The 23,632-nt window shown below is 44.6% G+C and overlaps 1 protein-coding gene across 2 annotated transcripts in view; it reads right to left on the reverse strand.

Moving 5' to 3' along the window:
- The window catches only part of SIDT2 (SID1 transmembrane family member 2), a 546,488-nt gene that overhangs the window by 61,401 nt on the left and 461,455 nt on the right, over positions 1-23,632 (reverse strand). For both annotated transcript variants that reach the window (XM_069614482.1, XM_069614483.1), the window contains exons 20-23: positions 19,449-19,557; positions 11,056-11,132; positions 10,245-10,291; positions 6,318-6,423 (exon numbers count right to left, since the gene is read on the reverse strand). In XM_069614482.1, coding sequence (XP_069470583.1) covers positions 6,318-6,423; positions 10,245-10,291; positions 11,056-11,132; positions 19,449-19,557 — 339 coding nt within the window. The remainder of the gene's footprint in view (positions 1-6,317; positions 6,424-10,244; positions 10,292-11,055; positions 11,133-19,448; positions 19,558-23,632) is intronic.

The following is a 23,632-nucleotide window of genomic DNA, read 5'->3' on the forward strand; positions in this document are numbered from 1 at the left end:
TGCAATGGCTGCATAGAGGTAGCCCAGGAGAGAGCTAGTCAGTCCACTGTGTGGTCCAGGGACACTTCTGAAGGCTCAGAAGGCACAGATCCTCGATCAAGGATTCAAGAATAATTGTTCCTATGGATCTATGTGATTTGGCCTTGGCAGAATGGTTTGCGGCGGAATGGACTGTAGTCAATTCCACCGCAAAACCAATATTGCTGTGGCCAAAATCCACTAATCTTTGGCCCCCCCAATACATCCTCTCCCCCCTTTGCTCCTCCGTTTCCGTCTGACCCTGCAGTGTTAGTTCTGTCCCTCTAACACGTACCGGATACAACGCTGCAGGGTCTGCTTTTCTTTCCCCCCCCCCGTCACCCACCTCCTATCCTAAGGAAGCAGGGGACACCCCTGCTACCACCCAAGGCCATCATTATTGAACACGGGGAGCAGGCGACATCCCCGCAACCCATGCTCGGTAGTGATTGCCCAATTTGATCGATTTTAATCAATCAAATGGTACTGGCCGATCCAATTGGGTAATACCGCTCCTACCAGTTCTGGGGTTCAAGCACAGACTACTGTCTTCTTGAGAGAAGGCAGAGGAGCACAGCTTTACGTGGACTTCTCTGCAGTTGATGCTGGTCAGCTGCAAAGGTCATCTGGTCATCAGCAACTGCATTTCGTAGGGGTTTTAGCTCAAACATCTGTCAAATGGCTGCAGGATGAGTCCTCCTTTTAGCCAAGATCTAGACAGGAAGCTCGCTCAGATCCACCAATGTTAAGGATGTGCACCATTTAAACTGCCAGTGGCTACCGAATCATGGATAGCCATGGCTCACACAATCTGCCCAGCATGAGAGATTCAGGCACCTCGATGTGGACTGGGACCTGAGACCCAGCCCTCAAATCTGGATTCACACACAGACCATCACATTGCCAGGTCAAAAGCAGCACTCACCGTCACATTGCTGAGAACAAAAGCAGCTTTCCCCCAAGAAAGGGCTTCCCACATATATGGCAATTCTGGACATGAGAGGGCAGGAAGACAGCCAAAGAATAATGTCGCTAATCGGACAGAGGAAAATCCTTTGGCATGGCCATTTTAGAGTGCTAGCCACTCTTGGAAGCCATTTACAGTAGATGCAAAAGTAAAAAGTTCAAAACATGGTAGAAAAATAACCGTTGTGTTATGCTCACCTGGTATCCATGGGGGCGCCACCCAGCCCTGGTTGGATGATTTACACTCTCGAACCCTCTCTCGGTCCCTTGGTAAGGCCTCTGGTTAAAGATGGTTCTGCACTATAGGAGAGCTGGATTCAATACCAGATTGTCTTTATGTTTTCCCACCTCCCTTGGGCCTTCTCCTCACCTTAATATTGTAAAATGTGGATTCTCCGTCCTGCTCCTCGTGGCAGGGGCGCATAGATGTGGGGGGCGAGCAGCAACCAAGTTACTTCACTGGTGGAAGCCCCCCTGTGGGAATCCAGGCCTGCTGCGACGACGTAGGTTTGCTGCTTTACAGTCTTTATATGCAGTTCTTATGTTCCTCTTAGTTCGAATAATAATGTCTTGCTTCTTTCCTTTTAGATATGGAAAGGTATTTTGGTGTTGTCATGCAGTTTGAAGATTAGCATGGGCCGGAAGGCGAAAGCGCGGTGTGCGCGATGCTGTCCGGTGAGTAATGAGCAATGCGCGGCACTATTTTGCCTTTTATATTGCTAACCTGTGTCTTTTCTCTCCTTGCAGGTTGCGATGTTCCTCGCCGAGCACCGTAATTTTCCAGCAATGATACTGACCAGGAGATGACTACCCAGGTAAGAATTGTGTGGCTTTCTTCATTCGGGAGGAAACGTGAGTAAACGCTTACTAATGTGGTCTTTCTTTCTCCTTTTTCCAGGTTATGGTATTCCAGGATGCATGCAGTGCCGGATGATGGAGTTCGTACCTTCAGGTGAGTGGAACTGAAGTCGGCGATGGATTGAAGACAGGATACTGTTCCAGGTATGTTTCGTAGTGTTCTTTCTCTCTCTGCAGGTCCTTGGGTTTCAGGTAAGCTGGCATCAAAGAACTGGACAAGGTGAGCGTTACGCTGCCCACAGCAGAATAACGCAAAGCATGTTCTGCTGTTTGGTTGCGGTTTAAATAGTCTCAGGTAAAGTAGTCCAGGTAAAGTAGTCCCAGGCCTGCCACACCCAAAAGACTAGACCGCATAGCTTAGTTCCTTGTAACTGAGCTGTCTGTGTGCCTCCATGTTGGCTGAACCCCACCGCCCCCCAAGGTAAATAGTCCCAAGTAAATAGTCCCATTCTAATGTTGATCTTCATGATGGTTATGAGCCTGGTGCCAAAGGCGCCAGGATTGACTCCAAGAGAGTCTTGGATGAGGTTTTAAGGCCTTTGACCTAGCCCTAACTGGAAGGCTGACTTGCCAGTGAGGGCCAGGGGTAAGGGTCATGACACGGTGTCACCAGTCCATATTGCATTTTTAACCAAAAAGCCACACAAGAAAATGTTCTAAAAAAAGGATATAAAGTATTTTAACTACACGTCGTTTTAGGATGTTGTGAGCAGTTGTAAAAATACAAGAAATACACTAAGGGAGGCAGTCTCCCAGGACAGATAGTCTTATGGAATTATTAGTTTCCCACTAAGAATGAGCAAAAATACAAAGGTCGTAAAGCAGGCTTTACTTACCTTCAAAAAGTCAGGCCAGGGTGTCCCGTTGAAGACTATGGGAAAAAGCAGCAAAAAGAAAATCTTTCCCAATACCTCCACTTTTACTTCCTCTGAACTTTTTATGACTAGTGCTGCGACCAGGTCACCATTCACCTTCCTTTTGGTCTCTGTTTTAATCACTGTCCTTTCCTGCATTTCAGTTTTAGTTTCCTCCTGTGTTCAAGTTTCACACATCAGTCTCACCTATCCATATCTTACAATCAGCCTCTCGACGTTAACATGCACGCTGCTCGCCAGGCCTTACAGTTTGCTCAGCAATCCTCCTCTCCTCCCGGGGTCTTAACATCTGACTCTACTCTCCAGGTCTTACTGTCTGCCCAGCAGACTTCCTGCTTTCACTGGGTCTTGTAATCTGCCTTTCCACTCCAGTTGTTAGATATCCCAGCAATCTTCCTCTCAGCTCCAGCAATCAACTTTTTTACACCACAACTCAAAGTCTCTGTACCACAACCCCTTCCACTCTTGTCATGGGAGCTGGCCCTCATAGTGCTTAGAATGGCTAGCTTCCCTCAGATTGGCCAGAGGGGACATGTCCACTGAGCATGCTCCCCGGTAGGGATGTTTTGTGGTTCTGAGTTCATGAGGGGAGTCAGTAAATGGGTAAGCTGCCATTGTGGATCCCACTTAAATCTGTGTTTGTTGTTGGCTGTCAAGGAGCTGTAGGATTGTGCCCCAGTCTCAGGCCAGAGGGTTTCTCCCCCGACCCCTCAGTTTTGTTTTTGGGGACCTCTTGTCCAAAGGGTATTTATTGAGGGGGCTTTGAATAAATGTTTCTCCTTTGTTTGGTCTCTTCTCCCCAGTGTTCCTGTTAGTATGTCTTAACTCTACAGGTAAGGACTGGGCATCCTGGGGTCACTATGGATATCAAATGGGCGAAGGGTGCTTGTTCCAATATGTCCCCTTTGTGGGGGGGAAAGCATTCCTGTTGGTTACCCGGTCTTCCCCATTACCTTTCTTCCTCCAAATCTGTAAGCATGTTTTGATAGTCCAGTTCCTCTGATTTAAAAGAGATTACACGAGATGTAATTCATGATGGTTTGTTAACATGGTTTGGACGGTCTTGTCCAGGGACATGGTTTCCAGCCTCCGTCCTGGCCTAGGTGATCTGACTGGGTCTACTGTATGGTGCATCCCCTTCTTGGATCCAGTCTATGTTGTGTATTCATTCAAGTATGGAACATATACTTTTTACATGCATGCTTTTCTGCAAGGCAGGTGTATGCCCGAGGATGCACTTTCATTGCACATAATTGGTGTTGTGGACCACGTGATACTATACCCAGGTCGATGAGGCAGAGTCAAGGGGGTCACTTTACAACACATTTTAGTTAAGCTTTAGCAAGGCCTCTCTGTTGGCAAAATAGGTGCAGGAAATTAGCAAAAAGACAGAGTACCAAAGTCAACCTAATAAATCCCAACATCGATTTTTGCTCTAACACTTCGAGTGTGACTTCCCCTATAGTTGGATTCATATTTAGCAAATCTGCCTGAAAGGTGAAGCCAGTTTTCTTAGTCTTTGACATGAATTATAGCCGCCAGAACACCTGCCCGGGCACAGGAGCCAGGCCCCCTAAATCACTGATGGTACATGGCTTGCATGCACCAATTCCTTCTCCTTGTGGAGGAGACAGTGTAAGGGAGGGGGGGTGGAGGGTCAGGCATGCCTCCCCAACCCATATATCATGATGATCATCAGACAAATATCCTCCTGCAGACAGGATGCAGACTAGGATTTGGACAATGAACCTCCTTCACCACCATGCTCTTTAAACAAGGGAATAATGGGAGTAATGGACTTCCTTCCCCTAATCTCTAGGAGTGCCTGCACTCTTGTAGAAATTCAATGATATAGCTGAGTATCCAAAGAGTTCACCGCAACCCAATGAGTCTTCCAAAGAGGATTGGTAGGACGGGATACCCTAGAAAATAATCAAGTCTGGACTTGCTTTTATGGAAATATTTTTAAGCGCTAAAGCAACGGCACTTCCACATCTCCCACCTCTACAGCCATGATTCATGCGACCCAAGGAAGAGGCATAAAGACTAGAAGTGCTCTGGGTCCATACACAAGGCACAGCATGGGCAGGTCTGTGGTGGAAAAGGACTGCTCTCACAAAAGACAGGTCTTGAAGCCATGAAGGCAAGGCATGGGACAATGTAAATTAGAAAGTACAGATCTGAGTTGCTTTACCAGTTGTCGGCCAGATTGCCACCAATGGGTGCACATGTCCTGTCCAAGGAAGAGCCATGGGCGCACTGAGATCAACGTGCGCAGAGGGTCCACTCAATATGTAGTGGCTTCATCAACCTTGGGATTGTGGTTTCCTTTTTGGCTGCACCACAAATGTTAATTTATTCAATTGGCGACCTACTACATTGTCGACTTCAAAGATTTATTTTGTGTCTGTTCTTATCCTGCCTGCAGGAGCCTCCGTTACACTGCACACATTAGGCACTAGTTTTCTGTTGAAGTAGCTTCATCTCGAATTAACCTGTAATCGACAGCGCGGTCTTCACTTTTCTGTTCTAGGTTGCTGGGAACAATTTCTACTTTATATTCAGCAAGTTCACCAAGCAGTTTTGTTTCCAAACAGATTTTCTCCTCGCCTTTTAATTATTTGTGAAGATTTATTTCCTCCAATGTGTTTAAACATTGATTACATTCTTTGAATATTTATAAGCATGAAGGAAACAGGGATGCACCTCTTTGTCCCAAGTGACACTACAGAAGCTGGAGAGAACACGGAGTAGGCAGCCGGAGAGGTTTAGAAAGCGTGAGTGTGGGGAATGTAAGGGATACAAAATATTTTGGTGAATATGTAGGCTTTAATATGGCAGGTTAAAGCTAATCTAGAGAAGGGAGGAATGTGGAAGAGTGCCAGAATTAAGAAGGTAAGGTAGGCCGGAGGGGATGGGGAGGAAGGTAGGGGGGGTTTTGAAGGGATCCTTCAACTTATGGAATACCCAGTGGGAGATGGGGAGAAGGGGCATGCAGTGGTAAGTTGGAAGACTAGGAAGGGAGAGAGGAGGGTGATGGAGTAGCAGGGTTTGTAGGAAGGCACCTGGCTAGGAGTTCTCTTTAGAAATGGCTTACGAGTAAATATGGGACCAGCACATTTCAAGGTAAGATATCCAGCTGTGTGCATCGGTACCTGGCCGGTTATCCGATTAATTGCCCAATAACATTCTGAAGCTGATGGGTTTACAGCTGCAACAAATCTGTTCTTGTGTATGAACTATTGATGGTCAAAAAATACCTAGAAGAAAACTGAACAATTCAATGTCATCTTTTAGTTTGTAGTTAGTAAAACCACATAGAACCTTCCATGCGTTTGCCTGGGCTGCAGTTTTTTTCCATCAGAATTTTGCTTTACAGAGGGTTCCGTTTCATCCACATCTTGGAGGCAGTTACAATTTATATGGAGGAAATGGGATGGAACGTAGGAGTACTGTACACTTGCATTTGTATCAACAGTTTTGTTTACCAACTGGTTAAGAGATAAATCATTAGCAAAGACGTCAAGCTGGTTCAAGAAGCCATGAACTTGTACTCCTACACATCTCTCAAAATCTGAATGCTGAATTAGTTATGCCTACCTTCATGATAATGTAGAACGCAAAGTAGAGTAGGAGGTTGCAGATCCCAATCGCCAACAGATAGGAGGCAAAGTCATTTGGCCTTATGATGAGTCCATAGGCAGCCCTGAGCAGAGAAGGAAAAGGATTAGGAGTCCTGTGATGCTGTACAGAGGTCCACAATCCCAAATGTGGCGTTATATTAGAAGGCTATTGTATTGCACCAAATCCAGACCGCAGTGTTTTCAGAGTGCCTAGGCTTGTCTGCAAATATTATGCCCCTGCCAGGGGTCTCCAGACAGCAGATGAAAAGAAATAATTAGGATACAAGCCAATGCGAAAAAAGGATGCAAGGGCCACAGACATAGGGAAGGGACGAGGGAGCAAGGGAAAGGAGCGCTTTGTTATGAGATAACGTGGGTGTCTATATTCCTCAGGCTTGACCACAGATTAGGTTTGGTAAAGAAAGGTATAGTTCAAATCGTTTGGAATCCAACCAACTTTTGCGCAATAGTTTCTAAGAGTAATAGGTTAAGTGTTTGGATGTGTGATGGACTTGAGATGTGCAGCCATCACCCAGTTAAATCGTGGTGGATTTTCTTACCTGAAATTTCCTTAACATTTTTCCCATGGAGCAAACTCCAGATTAATGTGGGTACTGCCAAGCCTAAAGGCCAAGTCAAGAAAGGGCAACATGATGACAGGTGAATGTAGTTGGAAAACAAAAAGGGAGGGATCAGTTACTATCCCCGTAGAATAATTCCTGTGTATGTTGCCAGCCTGGCACTCTTAACTGTGAGACGCTTGAGATCAGAAGGTCTCCTGCCTCCAGGGCTCAACTAATGATGCTGAAGCACAATTCCCTAAATATGAGACCAAAGGAGGTGCTTGCATGGTGAAGTAGGTGCCTGTACGTACTCTGGTGCAAAGGCATGGGGGTATTAAGTGCACTGTAATATATCAGATTTTAACTATCCTTTAACAAAACCAAATTGTAATAGAATACTAAACATCTTATTACCAAGCAGTTATCAATAGCCATAGTGCATACAATGCAAGGGAGGGACCCAATTTTCATTATTTTTCACCCCAATTCCAACAATTAGAACATTGGTTTCTTTTTTGGCCATTGAAAATCAAGTGTTCACAAATGTATGCTACAGTCCTTATATTGGGAACTGTACCTATTTCAGTCAGGGCCAGTCAGATTCAGTGCGTGACTAATCGCACGCACTCGCATTTGCTTACTGGCACTTTACCCCTGCCTGATTGCTTTTGTGTCTTTTGGTCTTTGTATTAATACGTTTGTATTACCTCCTTTGTCATTATGTATAGATTCTATTTTGTATCGGGAGAGGTTCACAGGTACAGAACACACTTCATTAGATACCAAATGAGCAAAGTTCCACAATATTTATATCAGAAATATAATCTTTATATTAAAAAAAAAGAGAAAAACAGTATATTAACAGGTAAGCAAAACAGATCCCAGTGCAGCAAGTATCAGATTTCTATTTGAAGTCAAAAAAGTCCTTCCAGAAAAAGAAACGGTAATAACAGGCATGCAAAACCTGCTCAGCGTAGGGAGGAAAGTCTACAAGAGACCAAGAAGCGAACAGTAGAGCCAATAGGGGCAGTCTCTGGAGGGAGAGTTACCTCAGTAGAAACAGTTCCTGGAGTTCCGTTGGAGGGAGTCTCTAAAGTATTTGAGAAGATAAAGAGGCCCAGAGATGAAGAACACAATGAAGAAAATATCTGGCAGCTGTTCCAATGGGTGAGAAGAGCAATACCGTAGCATGGGTAAGCAATTCAGCTGGATGCAGTTGTGATTTTCATAAGCAGTTGCTGTGCACATTGTTCAGTGACCACTGAGGGCTCCAGTGATGGAATAATGATGCAGATCTGGACCACCAAACATTTGGTAAGGAGGATTATTCAAAATTTTGAGATTCCCAGGTCAGGATCCCAGTGAGAGAAGCACAAATGCCAGACTGCTGATGTCTGGTTGCCAGAGAAGCAGGGCTCCCACATCGTCCTTGGGCACAGGAGCCAACATCTGAGGTGGGGAGTCAGTTTGATGAGACCCCAACGAAGAGTGTAGGGTGTAGAAAGTACACCGGAGAGGAGCAGGCCACAGAAGATGGACTGTGAAGGCAAGTCTGGAAGCAGTATGACCTCTGCAGTTTCCCGGGTGAGGGGAGATGGAACCACAGTGCTTGCCTGGGGCCCTGTGGAGAGGATTCTTGGGTTGGTTTGGCTCAGAGTCTTTAGGTTCCTTACAGCAAAGAGGCACCCACTTTGGAGTCCAGCGATGCAGGCACTGCTAAGAGCTTCAGCAAGCCCAGCCCATTGAGCAGAAGCTGCGATTCAGCTTTTCCCACTGAACCAAGTGAAAGCATCACTGCTGTGTGTCCTTGTCTTCTTTGGTGAGTCCGAGCTTCATCGTCAGGTTGAAGATGACAAAGGCTGCTGCACAGTTTCACTCCTTCCTTGAGAATTAGGCGTTCCAGCTATAGACAAGGTGAGTGGGAAAGGGGTCTTCTTTTATCCCCCTAAGGAACCAGTGAGTGAACACTGCAACCAATCACACACCAAGCATAGTTCAAATAGTGTGGTGGTCAGCCAGTGGCGGACCATATCTCGATGCTACTGGAAAGATTTACTGCACAAAGGAATGAATCTGCACGTCACAGAAAGGCATCTGTATATGCCAGTCATCACTGGTTGCAGGCTGACTACAGCCCCCAGGCCTAGGGAACCAAGTAGCCAAAAAGACATACAGACACACACAAGGGATAGTCCTGCGACCCCAAAGGTCTTCGAGGCAAACTACAACTATTTTGGGGAAGGGGATAAAAAAGGACCCAGCCATATTAAATGGAGTCCACCCAGTGTAACCATTTTACATGGGCAATAAAGCCACCACCAGCTTAGCCAAATGACTAGCAAAGAAAGGTGATAACCCTGCCTTAAGAGTCAATAGGAATCTTAAGGCAGAGCACGAAATGCAGAGCTGCACTCTTCAGGCTTGCGATTAAGCCTGGCTCAGAGAAACGTAGAAAAGACATCAAAAAGTACAGGGGGCTACATGTGGTAAAATGTAACAAAATGTGCCCTATGTGTGTGGTCCTCTTCTTCGGTTGCCAGGCCCCTGCACAGGTCAAGTTGGAACCTAGTGCGGGGCAACTGTTAATGACTGTGCACTTTTATCCAATTATGGCTTTTCTCTTAATCCTAACATTGTCTGAGGTCATTGTAATTGCACAAATCCAGATTGCGGGTAAGACATCTCATGTCCCTAACTAATACAAGGCTGTATATCCTACTTAGGAATCAGTGTGAAAGTGAAACAAAAACTGCAGACTGTGCCAATCGCCAGCCTTCCTGAATTGTTACTAACATTTCCACAACCTAAACAGAGGCGGTTTCTGTGCATTTAAACACATTCTTTCACGATATGCAACCTTCTACTACTCCTGAAGCATCTACCTCAACACATCTGACCTGTCAACCACTTGTTCTAGAAGCTCCACTGAATTATTTGTGTGTTAATGCACCAAGAGAGGCATAAAATAGCAGACATTGTGCTACATTCGATCAATTAACATTATACCCTCTACAGTGTTCATCATTACTGATTGATCTGAAGGTTTTAGCTCATCTCCCTATACCCTTTTCCGTTGCATTTATGCCTCAGAGTTATTTAAGTGTCTGCTAAAACCACCTCTGTGGGAAAGTAGGTACAGGCATGCAGTCTGCATGCTGCTCCATTGTGAATGGTTTACTGCATTCCTATGAGATGCCTCAGTTATCAACCACCTGTCTGCAATCTGATTCATAATCCAAGCGCTTTAGGTGGCCATCAAGAGTAGTGCTATACTCTGGTGGGAGTCTGGGTATTGCACACTCTAGGTTTTTAGCCTGTGCTATGAACACTCTTATACTTACAGGGACCAATTTATTATGTTCCCCATGACGAGAAGCACCATTCGGTCCTGAAAAGAGAAGAGTGAAGTCATTAAGAACATTGAAGTAAAAAAATTTAAAAAAACGAAGCGGGAGACGAGACATAGAAACATTGACTGGGGGAAACCTGGAAAACAATCAAAGAAGGCATCCGAGAACGCTGCATTGGACGTTCTCAGATTCCAATTCTGGCACCCCAAGGACACTGCATGATTGAATGTCCTTCTCCTTGCAGAACAGGCCTATATTCTAAATACACCTAAACATGATAAACTAGGCCAGCTGGTGAAAACCATGCATGTGTAAATGGGTTGCACGATTGTCTCCCTCGGAGTTTGGGGCATTTTTCTACTGGCTTTTGGTGTATATTAGTAATGAGCTGAGCTTATGTTGCAGAGGACTCAAAATGCAAGGACCTCAGTGATTCCCTTTGCTAATGGAATGGCTGGGTATTAGCTCTGCAAGCAGTGTACAACAGCAATCTGTTTGAGGGTGTTTAACTCCAGTCCAAGGTGGCTGAATTTACTGCAGGTTTTATACATACCCAGAAAGGATATTCTAAACAGAAAGTCTTTATTGCTAAGTATTAAAGTGTCTACATATGAGAAAATTCTACATTTAAGAATGAAAATGAATAAAAATAACTTCAAACGGTAAGATACAAACATACAGCATATCTTAATGGGAATGATTTACACAGTCAGTGGTTACCTTCAAAACCTGGTGTACAAGGCCCATTGAGGACATGAGTTACATTTGCTATTCAGGCTTTAAAAGGAGGCGATAAACCTACCATGTACATGGGTCCACTGCATTGTCGGATACAATCTGTGTACACCACATACAGTATGCGTCTGAAGATGCCAGCATCTGAAAGAGAGTAAGGGGACAGTTCAGCACGCCCATCATCTTTCCCCTTTTCCTTCCCAGTTGTAATCTCGGGGGCTCTCCTGATTTTCAGGTCTCTGGAGTAGTCTTGTCCATGAACCTTGCCTGCGCCGTACACATTCATAAGCTCATTCCCTTCAAGCCAAAATCCATAGGAATTACCTAGTCTCTAAATCCATCTTAAAAAATAAAAAAAAAGTAGCCAAGGTTACATATGCTCTTGAGGGAATCATTTGGGCTAGTTTGTTTTACTATGGACCGTTTGGACTCCATAGAGCCATTAGCATGCATGTGCTAGTGATATAGTGTCTTCATTTTTAGAGAGTTTTCTGAATATTGCCTAAGGCAATTTAGGCCTCTAAAGTCTGGGATTTAGACCATTCGGATATTCACCAAACGCACTTTAGTAAAGTCATCAATTTTAAACTGAACATTATCAGAACGATCTTGTCTACATTTCCTCACATTCTTCCCAGGAACCCTGGCCCCACCTCCCACCTCCTCCCCCCACCCACCACCTGCTCCCCCCACCCCGACTGCTCAATACTGCTGCAGCTTTCAATTTAATAATTCAAGTGAAGGCTTACTACAGACGCCCATCCAGGAAATTCATACATATTTAAAGCAATGATAACAAAATATTCAATCAAATACATTAAATTAGATAATTTAAATGTTTTGCTGATAAATCCAATACTCAAACAGTAATAAGACAATAACAAAGAGGTGGGATGACCATGCTGCTAATGGCCCACCGCCCAAGTTGATGGTCCAATCGAAGGGACCCAACAGCGCCATTGTTTAAAGAAATCAAAGTTAGAAGGAAAGAATAAAGAGACATGGGGCTTGTTTAATCAGAAAACACTGCAACAATTATAAATTCAGGTCGCACCAATGGCTTGAGAAGTAAAGAATGCATAAATCAGCGGAACAAAAGGATAAGTACTTAATAATAAAGCAGATTAAATGTGACTACTAAACAGAGAGAATATACAAATGATCATTTGACAATGGAAATTGATGAATGAAACGGAGATCAATAAGAAGGATCCTTTAAGGATCAGTTGAACACATTGGACTGGATGGGACCGAATAGCTAGCTTTGCCAAAGTCACTTGTGTGTATAATGCTATGATGTACCACTTGAATGCATTGTCCTGCATTGTGAAACAGGTTATTAACACCCAATGATTGAAATAAGACCCTAAAACTCACATAAAATTGTTCTATATCCAATTTCAATGTTATGTTTTTTTATTGTTCGGTGTAGTTTGTGCTTTTTTTTTACATTTTTTACATTTTAAATTTTATTTCCAAGCAGAAAATCAATGGTAATGTGGAACATCAGACATCTGAACTTCTCACAAGAACATGTTTCACATGAAGACCTCCTCCCACCTCAAACATGATTGTCAGTTAACATTTTAGATGATTAAAAACCCAATCTTTACTACAATATTTTGTTCACAGTATTGCTTGAGGACACAAGGTGGTGTGTCTTACTCTGGACTTAGTTAAGAGTTAGTCGCCCATTTCACATAAACACTTCAGGTGATTTAATTTCTCATGGGTTTAAATTGAATACAGGCCTTAGGACCAGACTCTGCTGTTCACAGTTGCTGAAATGGCTGTGAGGTGGAGGTGGTTTCATCTATACAGTATAAGAAAAGAATGGTGCTTTTCATTCATAATTAGCACATGGAGGTCACGATTAAATGCTGCCAATCAGAATGCATGGAATGATGTCAAGAACTAAGCCTATTGTCTGCATTCCAAACATTGTGACTGTATACTGAGCAGAGAAAGAAACAATAACATTTTCCCCAGCAATATTTCATTCAAAACACAACCTCTCCTTGAGTTGTGTCATAGTTTGGCCCGGGGGTCAAGCAGTATGCCAAGACCATAGGTTGTAGTTCAATATCTTTTTAGGGGAATTTGTTGCAATACGGTCCTAGTAAAAATGAAACTATGAACTTCCTAAAACATTAAAAAAGAAAAAGATTATAGTTTTCCTCTTGATGGAAATTGGGCCCCTTTCCTCTCAGAGACTCTCCCCTTGCACTAAGTCGCTTCCACTGTTTGCAAGTTCATAAGCCATCCTGGCCTCTGGTTGAATTGTCCCAATGTCGGGTTCCGTAGGTGGCCAATTGTGGTGCATAGGATTGGGAGGTGCTTTGACAGAGCTATGTACTGGTGGTGGGCGTCTATCCATGTTTTTCCTATCAATGTGAATGCAGGTTGCCCAAGCTAAGATGCAGAGGCTGTGGCTGAGGTTGATTGTCTGAGAGAACAATGCATTAGAATGCACTGCCTTTCATCCAAAGTAATTTACAGACAAGTCATGTTTTTTTAGAAGCTCCTTAAACTAGACATCTGAGGAATTTCGACATAAGAAAGAAGACAACAGTAGCTTAAGTTTTGGCAGTAAGAAAAGACGCTACAGGTGGAAGCACAGCGATTAGAAAGATAAAAGAACTGTGAATTACTAGCCAGCTCCCAGCAGCCAATTACCTCTTCCTAGTAATTGAAAAAGAATAAGGAAACAAAGATAAAACAGCTCATACGATGCGCTGAGTGAAGTAATGGAAAACTAAAGACTGTCAATTGCTGCAGCTTGTGAAACGCAGTGGGTTACACAGTGTCTGTTTGAATGTTAAGTCAAGTCCACGTTAGCATGCTACTCAATTTGGGTAAACTAACAGCTCTGGGATTACAATCTGCATGCAGGGATTTCGGAGCGCCTTCTTGTTTAAGTGTGCATACCAACCGTACTTTGCAAGGCAACAGTAACTTGTAGGGAATGGGATGCGAAGCTTCGTGAACACAATGCAACATGCTGGAATCTCGGAGCACGTTGAGCCAAAGGGTATATACAGTCTTTATAACGAAAATGTAATAAAGAATGACTTTATAACGAAAACTAAATAATGAAAATGTATGTGGGTTATGTTGAGCTGACGTCTCCTGCACTTTGAATGTGTGAATTAGAGGCTGGAAAAGCACTCACACACACCAAGTTAGTTCTGTAAACACTAGGTTTCTGTTTTACATTGTGTGTGCAGTGAAAATGAAACTTCATATTCTCAGCATGAGAATCTCCTGCAGTGGAACAATGGCTCTAACTTTGCTTCCCATAATGTATTAGGAGGAGCAAGGAATGAGATACGGACACAGAGGGCTCATGCTTTTTGGTTATAAACCTGTATTCAAATCAAGAATGGGTTGGAAAATGCCTCACTATCCCTAAGCTAAAAGGTATTTCCATACATCAACCAAAACTAAGGGTTCTGTCCTTTGTCAAGATGTCCAAAGCAAAATATGTCCTGTGTCCATAATCCTATTCTGTTCCTCAAACTCTAAGGTGCAAAGGATATTGTCTCGGATTGCCAAAAATGTTCAAATCCAACATAAAGATGTGATTCAAACCAAAACGTTCCAAATGGACAAGGTTTGTAGCTCCAGGGAATGGCTCCCTTCCCCAGCTTACTTTTCACCAATAAACAAAAGTTCAAACAATGAGTAAGCAAGTTCCTTGTAACCCAAGAGGGTATCTCCCTCCTCTGTGTGTGGCTCAAGGTTCCAATAATGGCTCCCTTTCCCAGATTCCTCCTTATATTGAAGACCACTCAAAATCCCAAAGGCGTGAATCCTCCTTGGACTTCTCTATCCAATATTGCAATTTGGGTGCGAGTCATAGACTTGCAGGTCACCTGGTATACTCCCCTGCCAGGTTTTCTCTCCACCTTGAAACCAACTCTCAATCTCAAGGGCATGGGTCTTCACTGAGATGCTCTTCTACTGTACTTTATAAAAACACCTTTTGACTTTGCCTGGTGTACTCTCCTGCTAGGTCTTGGATGCAGTCTTACAAACATTTGATTTTCCCTGGTATACTCTCCTGCCAGGGTTTCTATGTAATCTTTCAACCCCTTCACATGCAGTCTCTCTCAAGTGTTTTACTTCGCCTGGTATCCTCTCCTGCCAGGACTTACAAGCAGTTATCCTTTTGCCCACAAAATTATGCTTGCCCACTTTTGGCTTATCACCTCCGGTTTCACAAAGTTAGTTTCAACATTCGTTCCGTTTGTATTTCCTCTTTAGGTATGGGCCCATCATACCGTTCTTTGTATGGTTTAGGACCACGCTAAAATCTTCACAGGTTTCATTCAGTGTTTCTATCGCTTCTTTCATGGAGCGGCACGCATTCTTAGGCCCCCTGGTAACCCGTCCGTCCGGCTTACCGGTTGCTTTGAATGCTTCATCTCCGTGCAGCTTGTTAGCTCAGCTTGTATCCCATCAGCCGCTGTAGCTTCATTGCCTTCGGTTCCACTCTGCGCGGCTCCTGCTGCATCTCCGACAGTCGGCGAGCCCTCCGTCACTCGGTTTCCTCTCTTGGCCTCAGCTTCGCTTCCCCACAGTGTAATCTCCCGTAGCGTGTTTCTCCGGTCTCTGCGCGGCTTGCAGCATTACCCAGATTCTGTACTTCTCCATCATGCCGTCTGTCAGCTGCTGTGAATTTAAAGTTCCTGGCAGAATGGAGCAACTTCCAAAGACTAGCCGGCTGAGTTTGCTTACCGGTCAAAGTCATCTTCATTGTTCAGTTCCTCTTTCTCGTCTCAGTTGCGGTCAGTGTCTTTAGTATAATACTGAAGAAGCGGACAATGCATCTCACTGGGAGTAATCTCTACTACTCCCTGCCTCTTCCTCATCTCAGTTATTAACATATCACTCCTTGTCTGAAGTTGGGGACTGTATGAAGTAGACCTGGCAAGGATTTGAGGGAGAGGGTTACAATATGCCATTAAGGCATGAGGAAGAGAAGGAGTGTCCCCAAAAGGGAATGGAGGGCATGTGATTGGTTCCAATGATGCCCTATAATCACCCCCGTCTCCTCCTCCTCCTCCTCCTCCCTCACATAGCGACCCCCAGGGTCAGGATCAGGTAGCGACTGCTGTCCCCAGGCCACATGAGGAGAGGTTACCTCAGGGAAAAGAGTGATGACATCGGATTCATCACAGTATTCTCTGCATTTGCAAAGCTGAATGCATCTGTAACACTGTCCACAGACTTCAGAGTTCATGGCAGGTGCGGCAAACTCTGTGAAATTATTTCTTTGATGTATTGCGTGAAGTGAACCTGAAACAGTACCTAAACACACACTCAGTGAGAAAGGAAATATTTTCCTTAAAAAGGAAAGGTCTCCTTCTTATGTTGGAGGTTAAGGTGTGATTAGCATGATCGTCAGTCTCTTATCCGAGGAGGGGATGAATTAGTATTGCCCGGCATGATCTTACAAAGGGTTAAGGCTTTTTCTGATTCACCTCCCCTAACGGGCTGGTGGAGTGTAGAAGATTTCAGGCCCTCACGACTGGTCCACTGAGGCACAGAATGTCCCTCGCCACGTGATGGGGACCAAGGGGATCTGCTCTATACCCCGGGCCGAACATCCATTGGCTCATGGTGTGTTAGGTACATTTTTCCAAAGTTCAACTGGGGTTAGACTTCATAATACCTCTCTTGGTTTAAGGGCCCCAACTCTTAATATAGGCCTGTACTACCCAAGTGGGTAGAGTGGCATAACAGGCAGGCTTATCTTAGGACGGGGGAATGTGAGCTGTAAAGTAGTACAAAGAAATCAGCACATACACAGATCCAAGGAAACACGCACTTAAAGTTATATCAAATTAATTATTTATGTATACACAAGGCACACAAGAAATTCTAAAATGCAGCAACTACTAATAACATTCAATTAAAAATGGAATAAGATTGTAAAGGAACAATAATGTAGGTGAATAACTGTTCATGTACTTTTCATAGGCAGTAAAAGCACTTGTATGCATCACCTTTGCAATATTCAGTTTCAGAGGAAGTAAAGGTTAGACGGAACAAAGCTTACAAGTGGTAAGTAACAATGTAACACTCTCTAAGAATGATTTAGGCAGTCTGTTTCCAAACTAGAAATAAGTCCACAGTTCAAGTTGTGGAGGAACAAGCATTGCCCAAGCCAGTAGGATAAAGAAGATGGCCTTTTGGGGAACCAGCAATGCCACAGTCAAATGGACAGCACACGTTCTGAGGACAATCCTCAGAGAAATGTTAGGTAATCAGTCAGATATTCTTGTAGAAAGCACAGGAGATCAATGGGAGCCTTCCTGTAGGTATACAGGCTGCAAGACCTGCACAATGGAGCGGATGTCAACTCCCAAACGTTGAGAACAGCACTAACAAAGCAAAGGAGCACCGAAAATGGCCTACGGTAAGTAAAACCCAAGTCGCATACTACCTGGAGAGTGAAGCTGTACATGGAGCTGCATGCTTCCTGAAGCAAAGATGAAGACCTGGTTTCCTGCTCCTTGATCCTGGTGATGCAAGTGGGGTGTGGTGGGGAGGTACCCATGGATGGGCTTCTGCAGCAGCAATTCCGAAAGGGGGTCGCCAGCAAAGGATTCAGCTCACTCCGCTCCTGCAAGATGATGGAATCAGAAAATGGTCCAGGTACCCCCGGGTATTGGTGTTCTGCAGCCCTGGAAAGTCGATGGGCATCGAGGGATGGCCCATATTGAAGAGGGTCTTGAGGCCGATTGTTCCCACGAGCCCAAAGGAGGAAGTCGCCTTGGTGGAGATTCCCTGCCTAGTCGAAAACAGGGTCAGGACAGCAGCAGGGCTTCACCAGTACTTCTTTGGTTGTTGAAGGTGCTGCAGACATCCTTTTATTTTCTACTTCGGATTTCCAGTTCCAGTGGTCGACTATCTGTGATCCAAAAATCCTTGCCTTATTTGCTGCAACCCATTCATTCACTCCTATGGAGATGTCAATCAACTGGGGGTTGGCTCTCCTGCAGGACAGCCAGCCGCCCAATTCTAATTGGTTTCAGCAAGGCATACCAACAGACAAAGGACAGTGAAGTTTCGGGACCCTCCCTCACTTCCTGCCTTCCCATACACACTGGCGCCTTAGCAGGCTTCACAAATGAATTCCGCCAAAGGTAAAAATCAAAAATGACCCACCCCCACCTGGAATGATAGAAGAAAAGCCCAGAAGGAACTTACAAATGGAAAATGGCAGAAAAAGACGACATGGGCCATTTTGTGAAAATGGCCACCCCTGGCTGCTGTACTGCAGACGAGAAATCAGCCAGCAAGTAACCTGCACAAAAAGGTTGAAAAATCCACTGTCACCAGTCATTTAAGTATGATAGTTACTGTAACTAAAGAAGTTACAGGAGCAGTGGGAAATGAGTTATAATGTAACCCACCAGCACACCACATAAGGTGGTGCGTGCTGGTCCCACAAAAGAAAAAAGGTAAGCAAGATAAAAGTTACCTTACTGCTCTTGAGAACAGTAGTTCACAGGGGAGAATAACATTATAAGGGAAGTCCAAGGGACTATGCAGCAACATTGCACATAGGGTGGTGTGTGCTGCAATCGTCAATTACAGATACCTGTATTGAAATACATGAAGGAAAGCCTAACTCCACAAAAGCAGCAAAATAAGATTCCCAGTCAGAGAAAAAGAATGAGTGAGTGGCAAAAGGTTCCACTCACTCAGAAGAACAAATCAAAACATCCCGGAGACCTGTAAAAAGTGCTGGGGGGGGGGGTCTCTCAAGTTGAAGGGAATTAGCACAGAAACTAAAGATTCTCCCTAACATGGTGCCACCTGAGTGCCCACCTTGCTGAGCCCCAGAACTAGGCATGGGACTAGAGTATTTTTTTCACTGCACCTTCAATGTGACAGACACCCAAGATACCTCACCAAAGTGAAAGCCAACACATGGAGAGAAATCTTTCAGTACACCCAATGCATGCTCATGCTAACAGTGTTCCATTTCAAACAAGCTTACAAAAAAAAACAAAAAAAAACAAACACCTACCTTATAAAACACAACCTTGTTATTTAAATATTACGACATAAAACTACATTTTATTTACTAACACACTGTGCATTTATTCTGTTCTATTAAAGTAAAATTATTTAACTTCACTGCAACTCCAAAACGTATACTGCCGTTATGGGCCTAGACCTCAGGCTTGAAATACAGCTTGGGAGAATGGCCATTGTCCATTTTGGTCTAGAAGGCTATAATAAAAGTATTTATTATGTTTAATCGGCCGACTGACGACTATTAATTAGGGTTATAAAATTACCCACTCTTAAATTCCCATTTGCTAACAGTAATGTTTAAGTGAAGTGAGCAAGTTTATTAGCATCACTGCTTTGAGCGCCATCTTAAATTCAAGTACAGACTGTAAAATGTCTGCCGAGGAGAGGAGCCGGCGGGATCCTTACCCAATTTCCAACGGCCCATGTAGTAGAGCTGAGAGCTCAGCAGCATCGTGGAAATGATGTGGATTACCGAGAAAACAATCCAAAACACCATGTTCCCTTTGCCGAAAACCTGGAGAAAGAAAATTGTTTAGTTTGCAGTGCAGAAAAAATGAAGTACAAGGCATCACAGAAAAAATGCAAATCTGCCTGAGAGCAAGGACCTAGGCTAAGGAAACAATGTCTGATGAAACGGTGCAGCAAATATCTGTCCAATCTACAAATCCACACAGTTTGGAATTCACTGAATTTGTTTATATAGTGCTCCATCCCACAACACAACTTCTCCTTTGATGATTGAGAAATAGATGAATTGCAGATGGTTTTCATTAAATGCTAGCCCCTACTGACACAGAGTAAATGGGGAAAGGTACCACTCAAAAAGTCAGTTTGGTTGCAGAAATGTCACTCACAACACTCCAATGCAGCACCATTCACCTGGCAGCCCAGTAGGCATGCTAGTAGTCTGCATATTGGTGCGCTACCAGCCAAACTTTCTGGTAACGAGGACCACCTATTAAATACTGCACCCCTTATTTCATGATGTCTGAAAAGAAATAACCATCACAATCAGTTGCTAATTCATTCAAAACCACGGCTTGGTATAATATGTAATTAAAACTAGAATTAAACTTCAAAGACCTAGCACGAGGCCGTACCAGTAATTATGGGCCCTAAAGATGAACTTCAAGGCCAGAGCGCAGCAAGAGAATTTCAAAGGTCTCCAGGGCGCATAACTCCTAGTACTGCACGAGGGTGTGGTCTATAAAGCCATTATGTTACTTTTTTAAAACAAGGAAAACATAATGCAATCTCCCTGGAGTGGTTGCTGGGAACTGGCTAGGCTTGGAAAACAGCCGGCTGTATCTGCAAGGTGCGGTTGTGCAAAGACTGCAGGCAGCAAGGGGGACAGATGGCTGCCCAGCCAGCCTGACAATATAAGGAGCCGGGAGTGGGTGATTTCTCGTGCCCGGGCGGTGTCGGTCAGGTGTGGTCCATGCAAGGCGGAGAGAGGAGCTCTGCCTCCCCTAAGAATGTAAGGAGTGCTTGATTTAGATGCTGGGAGGAACCGGAGGGCATCCTCCTATCTACTATCCTTGGATCCTCGTCACAGGTGGTCAGAGCAGGGCCGTTGCGCATTTGGATCGTGAGCCTGGGGGTGGATATTCGAGGGAGGATCACCTGAGTGGAGGGACCTTGGGGAGTGGGGAGAGGATGTCTTCAGAAGAGACATGGTATCCCCTTTTCCCTTACCAGAATGCATCCAGCCCTCCCACTACCTTTATAGGTTATTATCGTGCACACCACTCTGGTAAGAGGACTGTGAAACATTACTATGGTCAGGCAAGTCCCACTAATTGGGGTTAGGCAAAGGACTTGCACCTGCAGCCAGCTGAAAGGCTACAGGTGTACATAAAAGGGAGAGACCCGTTTGGAGAGAGAGAGTCCAACATGGAGGAGGAAACCTGCTTGGGGAGAAGGACGCAGCAACCCGGCACGCAGCAGGCTGGAGAGGGGCCGGGTGTGGAGAAAGCCGAGCACTGCAGGAGAGCGAGAGAAGCCGCAGGCTGAATGAGCTGCGAGGAGGCCGGGAGCCCTGCAGAATTCAGTGCCGTGTGTCCCCCACTAGAGCTGGGGGGACACAGACTCCATGGAGCTGCCTAAAGCAGCAGGACGGTTCGGAGAAGACTAGCACTGCTTGTTGGAGCTCCTGGAGAGTTAAAGGGGAGCGAGAAACAGCACCACCAAAAGCATCCACAGGAGCTGCCGGAGACCAGTGAGTGACAAAGGGGGAATAGTCACTCCAGGGGCTGAGTTTAGGGCACAAGCAGATGCCAATCAGATGAAACCCCATGATAAGAGGGTCGGGAGACCGAAGGAAAGATTTATGAATGACGAACAAGCTGCAGTGTTTCATGCATTATTGAATACTGAACCAAAGAAAAGTTGAAGAAACAGTGAAAGGATGAGCACCATCGTGAAGTGTGAAAGCAAGGTGGTGACAAGGAAACCACCCCACAAAGAGAATGATGTGAAGGCCACATTGTGGCAGGGGCAAGAAGCTGCCAAGGATAAAAATAACTGCAAGTGGACAGACACAAGTTCAAAGAGGGAGCCTGTGTTGGCAAGGAAGTCCATAAGAACAAATGAATATAACCAAGTGCCAAGGGTTATCGGTTGTGTGACCTGTAGTGGGTGGACCGTGTGACAACTATGTAACCCCCACGTGGAGTGAACCAATGAAACTTAAGGTACTGAAGCTGGTGTACCTATCAAGTATTGAAGTTATTCAAGAAAAGAGCCAAATAAGTGAACCATTGAGAAGCCTGAAAGCTTGCAAAATTGGTTTGGAACACTTATTGGAAGTTAAGAGAACTGACTGTGTTGAACTAGGGGAAGGGGACCCTGAGACCCTTTTGAACTGTGTTGAACTTGGGGAAGGGAACACTGAACACCTTTGTGTGGAACTGTTTGAACTTGGGGAAGGGGCTGAAAAGCAAGCCAAGAGATGGAAGAAGCTCATTACTTTACTTGGAAGGAACAAGTTACTTGCCTGTAACTGTTGTTCTCCAACATGGGTCTGGCATGGATTCACATGCTCATGAATATTCCCCGTCGTCAGACTGGGAATCCTCTGTAAAGAAAAAATCAGTATCAGCTTCGTTTCTGATCCGTCTTTCTTAGTAGTAACCAATCACTGGTCTCTGGGTCATACTGCCCCCAGCCAATGACTGCCCTCTCCCTAAGCCCCGCCCCTGGCAGCCATCCTCAGATTTGGTAGCACGTAAAGTGGCATTATGACCAAGTGAAGAGCTGCAGAGGGGAAGGAGGGAGGGTTTGCATGTGAATCCATGCCAGACCCATGCTGGAGAACAATAGTTACAGGTAAGTAACTTGTTCCTTCTCCGGCATGGGGTCTGGCATGGATTCACATGCTCATGAATATAAGAATACATAGCAGTACACACATGCACAACCACGGGAGGTGGCAAGGCTCAACATTAAGTCTTAGTTACTTACCTGTAACTGTATTTCTCCAGCATTGGTATCTTTCATAGATTCACATGCTTGAATATTCCCCGTCGTCAGACTGGGAATCCTCGGTGATAAATTTAATAATAATTTTTTTTTTTAAATATATACACATTGCTACCTAGCAGTGCATGTACATAGCCCATTATGGCCTATGAGCCATTTCATTGTGTAGTCCCTCCACCTCACTTTGGTCCTTTATGGCCCCAGCCAATGAGGTGGCCGGGCTTAAGCTCCACCCCCGGCAGCCATCTTTAGATTTTGAACCGTAGAGATTACAGTATGATGGATGCCGAGCCTAGAAGCAGCCTCTCAGGGGAGGCGGGCGGGCGCATGTGAATCTATGAAAGATACCAATGCTGGAGAAATACAGTTACAGATAAGTAACTAAGACTTCTCCAGCATTGGATCTTTCATAGATTCAGATGCTTGAATAGAATACCAAGCAGTTAAAACATGCCACCAATATATATATATATATATATATATATATATATATATATATATATATATATATATATATATATATATATATATGCATAAATACAGAAAAAACATATTTCTGATCAAACCTTTACCATGCAGCAACACAACGGTTACATACTTCGGGAAAGGTGGGAAAAGAGGCTGGTCCCACCTTATACAAAGAGATGGCGGAGCACTGCCTGTCCAACTGCAGCTTCTTTGCTGGTATCTTCAGCCAGGCAGTAGTGTTTGGCGAAAGTATGCAGAGTGCTCCACGTAGCGGCTCTGCATATGTCCTTCAATGCCACCCCTGCGAGGAATGCTGTTGACGCCGCCCTTCCTATGGTGGAGTGCGCAGACGGCGTTCTAGTTAAAGGGTCGCCTTTCAACTGATGGCAGTGGGTGATGCAGGACGATACCCAGCGTGCCAGACTTTGTTTAGATATATGCTGACCCTTGGTATGGCCAGAGAAAGAAATGAATAGCCGGTTTGAGGAGCGGAACTCCTTGGTTCTTTGCAAGTAAAACTTCAACACTCTAGCAACGTCTAGAGAATGTAATGTTCTTTCCGCTTCAGAAGCGTGATTCTGGAAGAAGGTTGGTAAAACAATGCGCTCAGTGAACGACATCTCCGAAAGTACCTTGGGGAG

The sequence above is a fragment of the Ambystoma mexicanum genome, chromosome 9 (assembly GCF_040938575.1).
Source record: "Ambystoma mexicanum isolate Mex_15411 chromosome 9, UKY_AmexF1_1, whole genome shotgun sequence".
NCBI classification, from domain to species: domain Eukaryota; kingdom Metazoa; phylum Chordata; class Amphibia; order Caudata; family Ambystomatidae; genus Ambystoma; species Ambystoma mexicanum.